This window comes from Melospiza melodia, chromosome 28, assembly GCF_035770615.1.
Source record: "Melospiza melodia melodia isolate bMelMel2 chromosome 28, bMelMel2.pri, whole genome shotgun sequence".
Taxonomy (NCBI): Eukaryota; Metazoa; Chordata; class Aves; order Passeriformes; family Passerellidae; genus Melospiza; species Melospiza melodia.
In genome coordinates, this window is record NC_086221.1 from 6,981,222 (window position 1) to 6,993,179 (window position 11,958).

The following is an 11,958-nucleotide window of genomic DNA, read 5'->3' on the forward strand; positions in this document are numbered from 1 at the left end:
CAGGGTGACCTCGGTGGCCTCCGTCCCCGTGTGCCGCCATGGCGTCGCGCATCGGGCTGCGGATGGAGCTGATGAAGCAGCAGGCGCAGCAGGAAGCCGAGCGGGAGCGGGTGCAGCAGCAGATGATGATGAGCTACATGCAGCAGCAGCGCATGCCCGTGGCCTCCAGCCCCGCCATCAACACCCCCGTCCACTTCCAGTCCCCTCCGCCCGTGCCCGGGGAGGTGCTCAAGGTACCCTGGTGTCCCCTCCAGGTGGTGATGGTGGGGGTCCCAGGGTGAGGGGAGAGATGACATGACTCCATGTTTCAGGAGACTGATTCATTATTTTATTATATATATGATTTACATTACATTACATTACATTACATTATTATATTATATTATTTTATTTTATTTTAATATATAATATATAATATATAATATATAATATATAATATATAATATATAATATATAATATATAATATATAATATATAATATATAATATATAATATATAATATATAATGTATTATGTACTATACATATTATATATTATATATTATATATTATATATTATATATTATATATTATATAATATGTATAATTATATAATATATACTATATAATTAAATATTATATACTATATATATAATTACATATTCTATATTATAGAATATAATGTATATATTCTATAATATAGAATATATAATAATATATATAGTATATATAATATATATTATATATATACTATAATAATATTATATGGTATTATATAATATATCATGTAATATGTATGATATATGGTATGATATAATATATCATATTACATTATATACATATTACAATATATTACACATTACTATATATACATATTACATTCTATTATTATATTATATCATATGATATTATATTATAATGATATACTAAAACTATACCAAAAGAATAGAAGAAAGGATTTCATCAGAAGGCCAGCAAAGAATAAAAAGGAATGGAATGATAATAAAATCTTGTGACTGACCAGAGTCCGAGACAGCCAGACTGTGATTGGCCATTAATTACAAACAACCACATGAGAGCAATCACAGATGCGCCTGTTGCATTCCACAGCCGCAGATAATCATTGTTTATATTTCTTTTCTGAGGCCTCTCAGCTTCTCAGGAGAAAAGATCCTAGCAAAAAGATTTTTCATCAAATATGTCCGTGGCACCTCCACCCGGGTTCCTGATGGGTTCTGTCCATGCAGGTCCAGTCCTACCTGGAGAACCCCACCTCCTACCACCTGCAGAAGTCCCGGGACAAGAAGGTGCAGGCTTATCTCTCGGAGACCTACGGGAACAAGTTTGCTGCCCACGTCAGCCCCGCCAGCCACTCCCCCAAGCCACCCCCGGCCGCGTCCCCCGGCGTCCGGCCCGGCCACGTCCTGTCCTCCTCTGCGGGCAACAGCGCTCCCAACAGCCCCATGGCCATGCTCAACATCGGCTCCAACCCCGAGAGGGAGGTGAGCAGTGTTCCCTGCTCTGGAAATTCTCCAGAGTAGAAATCCATTTTGGTTTGGGTGAAATGTGCGTCTTTGAGTTAAGTGTGCAGTTTGAAAGTTGATGTTGAACCTTCGCCTCGTCTCGACTGTGGGTGACAGGAGAGGGATGAAAGTGAGCGGGCAGCAGGCAGGGAAGGCTCTGTGTCCCTCCCACGTGTCCTTCCTGTCCCTCATGTCCCACATCCCTCTGTCATGCTCCAAAGGAACCGGGGAGCCCAGCATGAGGAAGCTCAGGAAGCTCAGGCAACTTCTGGCTGCCTGTTCTCGTAAAAGCCTGTGCTCAGAGAAGCTGCTTCAGCCAAAAGTGGTGGCCAGACAGAGGGACAGAGAGACTGCTACGAGAGCAGGACAACCTGACCCAAGAATTCTTCCTGATAAAGAAGAATTGGTGGCAAATGTCACCCGAAATCTGTAAAAATATGTATGAACCTGTTGTGAAATGGCAGGCATATGTACTGAGAGGGGGATAAAAAAGGATCTGGAGCTCCCAGAGGTGTGCATGTCTGGTAAAGAGAGTGATCTCCACATGCTCCAGCACTGTAATAAACATTTACAGCTTTACAACTTTCACAAAATTGTAGAATTTGTTTGCTTTCCCCAGGCTGCTGGGGGAACTCAGGGTGTTGGGAATGGCAGAGGAGCCCACGGTCACTTGTCCCTTTCCCTTTCAGTTTGATGAGGTCATTGATGACATCATGCGCCTGGATGATGTTTTGGGCTACATGAACCCTGAAGTCCACATGCCCAACACGGTGAGTGGGGGGTGACAGGGAGGGCCTGGGGGTGTCACAGCCCTGTCCTGGCAGGTACAGAGGTGGTACAGAGGGGACCCTCTGCCACATCCCCACAGTGGTCCCTAAGCCAGCCTTGTCCTTGGAGGCAGTGACACCCACAAGAATCAATTTTCCAGCTTTTGTCCCCCTTGAGCACAGTTTGAGCCCTTTGAAAAAGCTGGAGAGGTGGGAGAGAGGGTGGGGAATAGAGCCAGGAGAGGTTTCCCTGCCAGGAGCTTCCCCAGAGCAGCACCAGGGGCAGATCCATGGGGCAGCTGGTGCCTCCCAGTGGGATTCATCCTGCCCAGCCCTTCTCAGGTGTGATTCACCTGCCCTGTTGTGGATGTTGGCCATGGGAGGGGATCAGCTGTGCCCTTTCAAGTCCTGTTTTCTTTCCTGCTCTGGTGAAAGCTGCTTTGAGGACCTGGGAGGACAATTCCAGCTGCCCAGCTGGGTGTGATCCCGGTGCCCAGCCCTGCATGGAGCTAACCCAGCTGTCCCTCTGCTTTCCAGCTGCCCATGTCCAGCAGCCACATGAATGTCTACAGCGGGGACCCTCAGGTGACAGCGTCGCTCGTTGGCGTCACCAGCAGCTCCTGCCCCGCTGAGCTCACCCAGAAGAGAGAGCTCACAGGTACGTCCTGGCCCCAGAGCAAGGGGCAGAAAGGGGGGTACAGGGACCCCAGTGCCAGCCCTGGGGCAGCTTTGTCCCCTCTGGGTGACACCCTGGGTCTCTTGCAGATGCTGAGAGCCGAGCCCTGGCCAAGGAGCGGCAGAAGAAAGACAATCACAACCTGAGTGAGTTCAGCTCTGCTTTCCCCATCGCTCTTCATCCTCATTCCTCTGAGCTGGGCCCCCTTCCCATCCCAGCTGACCCTCAGGGGAGCCCCCTGAGCCCCTCCTTGCTGGCTGTGCAGAGTGGGGTGCAGGGGACACCCGGGGGGATCAGGTTGGTTGGGAACCCTTTGGAAAAGCTGGAGAGGTGGGAGAGAGGGATGGTGAGGGAGCAAGGCTGGGGAGATGGGAGAGCCAGGAGAGGTTTCCCCCTCAGGAGCTTCCCCGGAGGAGCACCAGGGGCAGATCCATGGGGCAGCTGGTGCCTCCCAGTGGGATTCATCCTGCCCAGCCCTTCTCAGATGGGAACCCTGTGGTGGCGCTCACAGGGGTCTCAGGATGAGGGAAGAGATGAGGATCTGACTCCACATTTCAGAAGGCTTGATTTATTATTTTATGATATATATTACAGTAAAACTATACTAAAAGCATAGAAGAAAGGATTTCATCACATGGCTAGCTAAGAATAGAATAAGAAGGAATGATAACAAAGGTTTGTGGCTGTCTGTCCAAGCCAGCTGACTTTCATTGGCCATTAATTAGAAACAACCACATGAGACCAATCACACATGCACCTGTTGCATTCCACAGCAGCAGATAATCAGTGTTTACATTTTGTTCCTGAGGCCTCTCAGCTTCTCAGGAGGAAAAATCTTAAGGGAAAGATATTTCATAAAATATGCGACAAACCCAAAGGGAGGATCAGAGCTGCTGGGCCAGGCGTGGAGCAGGGCTGGCTCCTGAGCTTCCTCATCCTGGGCTCCCCGGTTCCTTTGGGGCACAACAGAGGGATGTGGGACACGAGGGACAGGAAGGACACGTGGGAGGGACACAGAGCCTTCCCTGCTTGCTGCCTGCTCACTTCCATCCCTCTCCTGTCACCCACAGTCGAGAGGAGGCGAAGGTTCAACATCAACGACCGCATCAAGGAGCTGGGAATGCTGATCCCCAAAGCCAACGACCTGTAGGTATCCATGGCTCCTGCACGATTGGGGTGGTGCTCACAGGGGGCTCAGGATGAGGGAAGAGATGAGAATGTTGACTCCATGTTTCAGAAGGCTTGATTTATTATTTCATTATATATATTATATTAAAACTATACTTAAAGAATAGAAGAAAGGATTTCATCAGAAGGCTGGCTAAGAATAGAAAAAGAATGATAACAAAATTTTGTGACTCACTGAGACAGTCTGGACAACCGGACTGTGATTGGCCATTAATTAAAAACAACCACATGAGACCAATCACAGATCCACCTGTTGCATTCCACAGCAGCAACAGGCCTCATTGTAAATCAACGTTTACATTTTGTTCCTGAGGCTTCTCAGGAAAAAAAATCCTAATGCAAAGATGTTTTAGAAAACATCTGGGCTACACAGGATTGGGGTCACCGAGGGCTTTTTGGGTGGAGTGGCCACACTGCTGGCAGCCAGGCCCATCCCTTTTTCCATGCTGGGTGACAGGGACGTGCGCTGGAACAAAGGGACAATCCTGAAGGCGTCCGTGGACTACATCAAGAGGATGCAGAAGGACCTGCAGAGGTCCCGGGACCTGGAGAACCACTCGCGGCGCCTGGAGATGGCCAACAAGCAGCTGCTGCTCCGCATCCAGGTGAGCTCCCCTGGCTCTGCCCTGTCCTCAGCCCACCAAACCCTCACTCCTGCCCTGCTGAGGGCATGGCCAGGGTGTCTCCTGTGACCGTGCTCACAGGGGTCCGAGGATGAGGGAAGAGACGAGGGTCTGACTCCATGTTACTCCATGGACAGGATCTGTCCATGTTACTTCTGTAACTCCATGTTACAGAAGGCTAATTTATTACTTTATTATATATATATCTGTATCTATATCTATATCTATATCTATATCTCTATCTATATCTATATCTATATCTATATCTATATCTATATCTACATCTACATCTACATCTATATATCTGTATATATCTATATCTATATCTATATATCTATATCTGTATCTATATCTATATCTCCATATCTATATCTATATCTATATATATCTATATCTGTATCTATATCTATATCTATATCTATATCTATATCTATATCTATATCTATATCTATATCTATATCTATATCTATATCTATATCTCCATATCTATATCTACATCTATATATCTATATCTATATCTATATCTATATCTATATCTATATCTATATCTTATTATATTTATTATTTTATTTATATTTAATTATATATATAATATTAAAACTGTACTAAAAGAGTAGAAGAAAGGATTTCATCACAAGGCTGGCTAAGAATAGAAAAAGAAGGAATGATAACAAAGATTTGTGGCTCGGACTCTCTGTCCCAGCCAGCTGACTGTGATTGGCCTTTAATCAGAAACAACCACATGAGACCAATCACAGATGCACCTGTTGCATCCCTCAGCAGCAGATAACCATTGTTTGCATTTTGTTCCTGAGGCCTCTCAGCTTCTCAGGAGGAAAAATCCTAAGGAAAGGATTTTCCATAAAAGATGTCTGTGACAGTCTCCTGCCTTTTTTTGGCTGGGAAGTCACCAGGAGCAAGGTCTTGATTCAAACCTGATGGCTGAGGCTCACTGCAGTGTGCTGAGCTTGGCGTGGATCTTCCAGATCCTTCCCTGGTGGCTTCTCACCTCCCTAAACATCCCTGTGCCATGTCCCTGAGTGTGACACCCCCTGTGTGTCCCCTTGGCAGGAGCTGGAGATGCAGGCCCGTGTCCATGGGCTGCCCACCTCCTCTGTAAATGTCCCTGTGCCATGTCCCTGAGTGTGACATCCCCTCAAAACCCCTCTGTGTCCGATGCAGGCCCATGTCCATGGGCTGCCCACCTCTGTAAACATCTCTGTGCCATGTCCCTGAGTGTGACACCCCCTGTGCGTCCCCTTGGCAGGAGCTGGAGATGCAGGCCCGTGTCCATGGGCTGCCCACCTCCTCACCCTCGGGCGTCAACGTGGCCGAGCTGGCTCAGCAAGTGGTCAAGCAAGAAGCCAGCGGGGACGAGGGTACCCTGGATCCACTGCTGCCACCCGCAGAGGCCGAGTCACAGCCTCAGCCAGCGCTGCCTGTGCCCCCTCAGTCCCCCTATCACCAGCTGGACTTCACCCACAGCCTGAGCTTCGATGACGGCTCCTTCCCGGACAGCCTGGAGCCCAGCTCCTCCTTCCCATCCCTATCCAAGAAGGAGCTGGACTTGATGCTGATGCAGGACACGATGCTGCCGCTGGCCTCTGACCCCCTGTTCTCAGCCATGTCCCCCGAGGCCTCCAAGGCCAGCAGCCGCCGCAGCAGCTTCAGCATGGAGGACGCGGACATGCTGTGATGGGGCAGCTGCCAGGGCAGGGCTTGCGGCTCAGCTTTGGGTGGGCACGGCCCAGGAGCCTCCTGGCAGGAGGAGCCCGTCCCACCACACACCTGGATCTCCCCAGGAGTTCCTTTGTCTATGCAAGGAGGGCTCGGGTGCCACCGAGTCTGTCACAGCTTCTTTTGGCCAGGAGGAGGAGGAGGAGGAGGATGGACCTTCCTGGCTCGGCCTGACCGCAGATTGCGCAGCCTGGCAGTGACATCTGGGCTGCTTTGCCTTTCAGCTGAAGCCTCCTGGCCTCACCCCCTTCCCTGGGGTGGTGCCTGGGAGCCTGGAGCCCCCGTGAGCTTTGTGTCCTGTTTGGTGTCTCCTCGCCTTGCTCTGGGATCCTTCATCCCCCCCGAGTCCTCCTCAGCCCCTGGATGCTTCCCAGTGCACCCAGTCCCTCCTTGCTGGGAGCACTCACTGCCTCTGGGGTCCCAGCAGGGTTAATTAGAGTGCATTCATTAATACAGCACCACTGGGGGGTGTTGAAGGTTCCAGAACACCTGGAATGGGGGGGTTTGATGCTCCACCAACCCCCTCGTTGTCACCCCCAGCACCCCAAAACCTCGGGGCAAGGCTGCCAGGTGACCCTGAGTGTCCTGGAGGTGTCCCCAACCAGTGTTTATGCCCTGTGACACCCCCAGCTCTGTCCTGGAGGATAAAAGGGTTAAAAGGGTTTTCCTGGGAGGATAAAAAGGGTTTTCCACTTCTTTTTTTGGGGATACTCCTTGCAAGTCCTGCCCCACGTGGGCAGGAAGCTCCAGGCTGTGAGCAGGGAATGGTTGGTGCCAGCTGCCAAAGCTGAGCTGCTGCCCCCAGCTGGAATTCAGGGCTTGTTCCTCCTCCCAGTGTCACCAGTTTGTTCCACAGCTCTGGACTGGGGAGCTGCTCTGGGCTCTGCCTCAGGTCCTGACTTCCAAAATCCAGCTGGGAATGAGCTGGGAAGGGCAGGGGAAGGATGGAAAACCCTCCAGGGTTTATTGAGGGACAGAAGCTGGAGAGGAGAGGAGACCCCTTGGGAATGGTCCCCCCAGGTCACTGTGTGTCCCCATCATGGGGCTGGGTGACCTGGGGGGACATAGAGGTGACCTGGAGGGACAGAGGGATGTCCTGGGGGACACAGGTGGCCCCTGGTGACAGGATTTGGGTTTGGAGGTAGGGGCCAGCCCCACAGGAAGGGTCTGTGCTGGGCTGTGGGGTCACTGTGTGTCCCCATCATGGGGCTGGGTGACCTGGAGGGACACAGGGATGTCCTGGGGGGACATAGAGGTGACCTGGAGGGACACAGGGGTATCTTGGGGGGACACAGGTGGCCTCTGGTGACAGGATTTGGGATTGAAGGTGCCCCACAGAGGGGTCTGTGCTGGGCTGTGGGGTCACTGTGTGTCCCCATCATGGGGCTGGGTGACCTGGCGGGACACAGGGATGTCCTGGGGGGACACAGGGATGTCCTAGGGGGTCACAGGGATGTCCTGGGGGGACACAGGTGGCCCCTGGTGACAGGATCTGGGGTTGGAGGTGGGAACAGCCCCACAGAGAGGTGTGTGGGATGTGAGGGTGTGGGGAAGTGCGGAGTGAGGAGGAGCTGGAGCAGGGCAGGGACCTGAGGGGACACTGGGTGGCCTGGGAGGGGCTCCAGGTGAGGAAGAGGAGGATCCAGGAGAGCTCAGAGCTCCGGGGGTGTTCACAGGAGGCCTTGGCACCCTTTGTGTGCTGCCATCAGTGCCTGCAAAGAGAATTGTCCCCACCAGGGTCACCCCTGGCCGTGCTGGGGACCTGGCTGTGGGACAGTCTGTGCCCTCCAGGGCACGAAATCCCACAGGAAATTCAGATTTTTGTGGCTTTAGGGTGCCCTGGCCACTGCTCAGCACGAGGTGTCTCCCCTGGCAGTGAGTACACAGTTGTGGATTATAATTACTATTTTTTTTTTTAAATCTTTTTGGGAGTTTTGTTTGTTTGTTTTTTTTCTTTTTTTTTTTTTTTAATGCACTGTGCTCTGATTAAAAAATTTTACTACTGTTTTATAAATAAATGTATAAAAGAATGAACTGGAATGGAAGAAGAATCATTAAAAATATATTTATTTACAACATCCCTGGAGCGTGGCAGCTGCTTCTTTGTCTCAGGGTTTTGCAGAACCCCTCTGGGTGCTGGGCCAGGCAGGTTTTGGGGGCTCTCCTACTCAGTGCAAAGGGAAAAAAAAATTACTTTTAAAGTAGAATTTAAAAGTTGTGTGTTTAAAAGTTTGTGGGATAAGTTTAAAACTTATCCCACATCTGCAGGCCCTCAGCCACGTGTCAGGTTCCCACTCCCCTCAGTGCTGGTGTTAAACACACACAGGAGGGGGGAAAAAGCAAGAAAATCCACCTTAAATTGGAAAATCACAGGGATTTGTATTGGAAACTTTATTAAAAGGAGAAGGAGGGAAAAAAGAACAAGAAGAGGCTGAAGGTGCTGGGACCCCTGGGCCGGGCAGGGTTTGGGATTCTTCTGCCCAGTGCAAAGGGAAAAAAAATTACCTCTAAAGTAGAATTTGTAAGTTTTGCCTGGTAAAACTTATCCCAAGGCACGTGCCAGGTTCCCATTCCCCTCAGTGCTGGTGTTAAACACACACAGGATGGGGAAAAAAGCAAGAAAATCCACCTTAAATTGGAAAATCACAGGGGTTTATCTTGGAAATTTTATTAAAAAGAGAAGGAGGGAAAAAAAGAGTGAGAAGAGGCTGAAGGTGGTGAGGGAGGGAGAAGGAACGAGTGGCTCCAGACACTTTAGAGAGAAAAAAAAATTAAAAAAAAAAAAAAACCCTGATTTGATTTATCAGGGGAGCGCGAGCGCTAAATAGAGAACAACGCCTGAAGTGTGAATTATTTCCTATATTAACACAGAGAAAAAACTGATAGCCTTTTCATGTCAGGAGAATAGCACGTGGGGAGGGAGGGCAGCCCGTGACATTGTTCCAGCCTGGGCTCTGCTCACTCTTTATCAGCCTGAGATCAAAATTTATTCCCAGGATGAGGCCTGCGGGCCCGGCTGAGGCCCTCAGAGATTTTTAAGGGCCTAATTAAGAAAACAGGATGAAAATGGCGAAATAAGAGGGCAATTTACTTCTTGCAGAATGGGGAGATCAAATCAACTTATGAGCAATTAATGTGCACAAGGAGAGAATAAAGGGACGGCGGGATGTGGAAGAGGGGCCTCATTTTAATGACATGCTCTGGTGTTGGCATAGAGGATTACTCTGAAGGTCAGATGGAGATTGAAACGACCTTGCAGGTTCTTAACCCTCCTTCCAATTAACAGAACCAACTCAGAAATGCAAAAGAGCCAGGCTCGGAGCGCTGTCATCCCTTTATGTGCTGCAAAAATAAAATTATAAAGGGGAGAGGGGGGATGAGAAGGGCTTTCCTTGGGTTCCATGGACCAGAGGAGGCTCTTAATTACAGCCCGTGAGGCAGCCACAGAAAATTCAGGAAAAATCGGGAAAAATCGAGAAAAATCCAGAGAAAAATCCAGAGATTGAAACGACCTTGCAGGTCCTTAACCCTCCTTCCAATTAACAGAACCAACTCAGAAATGCAAAAGAGCCCAGCTCGGAGTGCTGCCATCCCTTTATGTGCTGCAGGGAGGGGGGAAAAATAAAATTATAAAGGGGAGAGGAAGGATGAGAGGGGCTTCCCTTGGCTTTCCTTGGGTTCCACGGCCTAGAGGAGGCTCTTAATTACAGTCATGGAAAAATCAGGAAAAATCGGGAAAAATCCAGGGAAAAATCAGTAAAAATCCAGAAAAAAATCCAGATATTGAAACCACCTTGCAGGTTCTTTACCCTCCTTCCAATTAACAGAACCAACTCAGAAATGCAAAAGAGCCCGGCTCAGAGTGCTGCCATCCCTTTATGTGCTGCAAAAATAAAATTATAAAGGGGAGAGGGAGGATGAGAGGGGCTTTCCTTGGGTTCCATGGACCAGAGGAGGCTCTTAATTACAGCCCGTGAGACAGCCATGGAAAAATCAGGAAAAATTGGGAAAAATTTGGGGAGAAATTGGGAAAAAACGGGAAAAACCCAGGGAAAAATCATGAAAAAAAACGGAAAAAACAGAGAAAAGGGAGAGGGGGAGAGCTGGAGGGGCTGGGGGATGAGTCAGGGCTGGGGGCTGCGTGTTGGGATGGACTGGGACCAACTGGGAGGGACTGGGATGGACTGGGAATGAGACTATGATGGAGTGGGAGGGACTGGGGTGGACTTTGAGGGATTGGGAGGCACTGGGATGGACTAGGAGGGACTGGGACAGACTGGGAGGGACTGGGATGGACTGGGATGGACTGGGACGGATTGGGATGGACTGGGACAGACTGGGACAGACTGGGAGGGACTGGGATGGACTGGGACGGACTTTGAGGGATTGGGAGGCACTGGGATGGACTGGGAAGGAATGGGATGGACTGGGAGCGATTGGGACGGATTGGGATTGACTGGGAGGCATTGGGATGGACTGGGAGGGACTGGGACAGACTGGAAGGGATTGGGATGGACTGGGATGAACTGGGATGGTCTGGGAGGGATTGGGATGGACTGGGATGAACTGGGATGGACTGGAAGGGACTGGGATGAACTGGGAGGGATTGGGATGGATTGGGATGGACTGGGAGGGACTGGGAGGGATTGGGATGGACTGGAAGGGACTGGGATGAACTGGGAGGGATTGGGATGGACTGGGACGAACTGGGATGAACTGGGAGGGATTGGGATGGATTGGGATGGACTGGGATGGACTGGGAGGCACTGGGCCAGACTGGGAGGGACTGGGATGGACTGGGATAGACTGGGAGGGACTGGGATGGACTGGGACGGACTGGGAGGCCCTGGGACAGACGGACAGAGCCGCGGGATGGGCACAGCACTGCAGGGTCCTGCTCCCACCCTGCCCCTGGCATTTTCCCAATTTCGGGGCGGCTCCCTCGGGAAGGAGCGGGGATGGGGACCCGGGAGGGGCTGGGGGGACCCCGGGAGGGGCTGGGGGGACCCGGGAGGGGCAGCGGGGCCGGGGGGCTCGGGGTGCCCGGCGAGGCTGCAGCGGGGCTGAGCAGCCACAAGAGAGAGCCCGAAGGTTGCGGAGCAGCCGGGGCCGGGCTCGGGCACGGGAACGGGAACGGGAACGGGAAAGGGGATCCCCGGCACCTGGACACCGGGATTTGGGATCTCAGCCCCCAAACCCATCCATCCGCAGGTGAGACCTCACCTGCAGAGCTGCCCCAGCCCGGGCTCCCACCTGGAGCTCACCCAGAGGAGGAACCGGGGATGCTCCAGGGCTGGAGCCCCTCTGGAGCCAGGGGGGACACCTGGGGATGCTCACCTGGATGGGAGAGGGATCCAGGGACACCTGGGGATGCTCACCTGGACGGGAGAGGGATCCAGGGACACCTGGGGATGCTCACCTGGACATTACGAGGATCCAGGAACACCTGGGGATGCTCACCTGGAC

General features: G+C 51.0%; 1 protein-coding gene across 2 annotated transcripts; it reads left to right on the top strand.

Annotated features, from left to right (window-relative positions):
- Positions 1-7,739, top strand: TFEB (transcription factor EB). 2 transcript variants are annotated; one of them, XM_063177824.1, is made up of 8 exons: positions 1-233; positions 1,226-1,480; positions 2,191-2,271; positions 2,806-2,926; positions 3,034-3,090; positions 4,015-4,090; positions 4,590-4,737; positions 6,023-7,739. In XM_063177824.1, the coding sequence occupies exons 1-8, from the start codon at positions 39-41 to the stop codon at positions 6,449-6,451; spliced, it is 1,362 nt and encodes a 453-aa protein (XP_063033894.1). In that variant the 5' UTR covers positions 1-38; the 3' UTR covers positions 6,452-7,739. The 2 variants fall into 2 exon arrangements, with proteins under 2 accessions (XP_063033894.1, XP_063033895.1); XM_063177825.1 differs by lacking the exon at positions 6,023-7,739 and adding an exon at positions 5,827-5,972.
- The last annotated feature ends 4,219 nt before the right edge of the window (positions 7,740-11,958 follow it).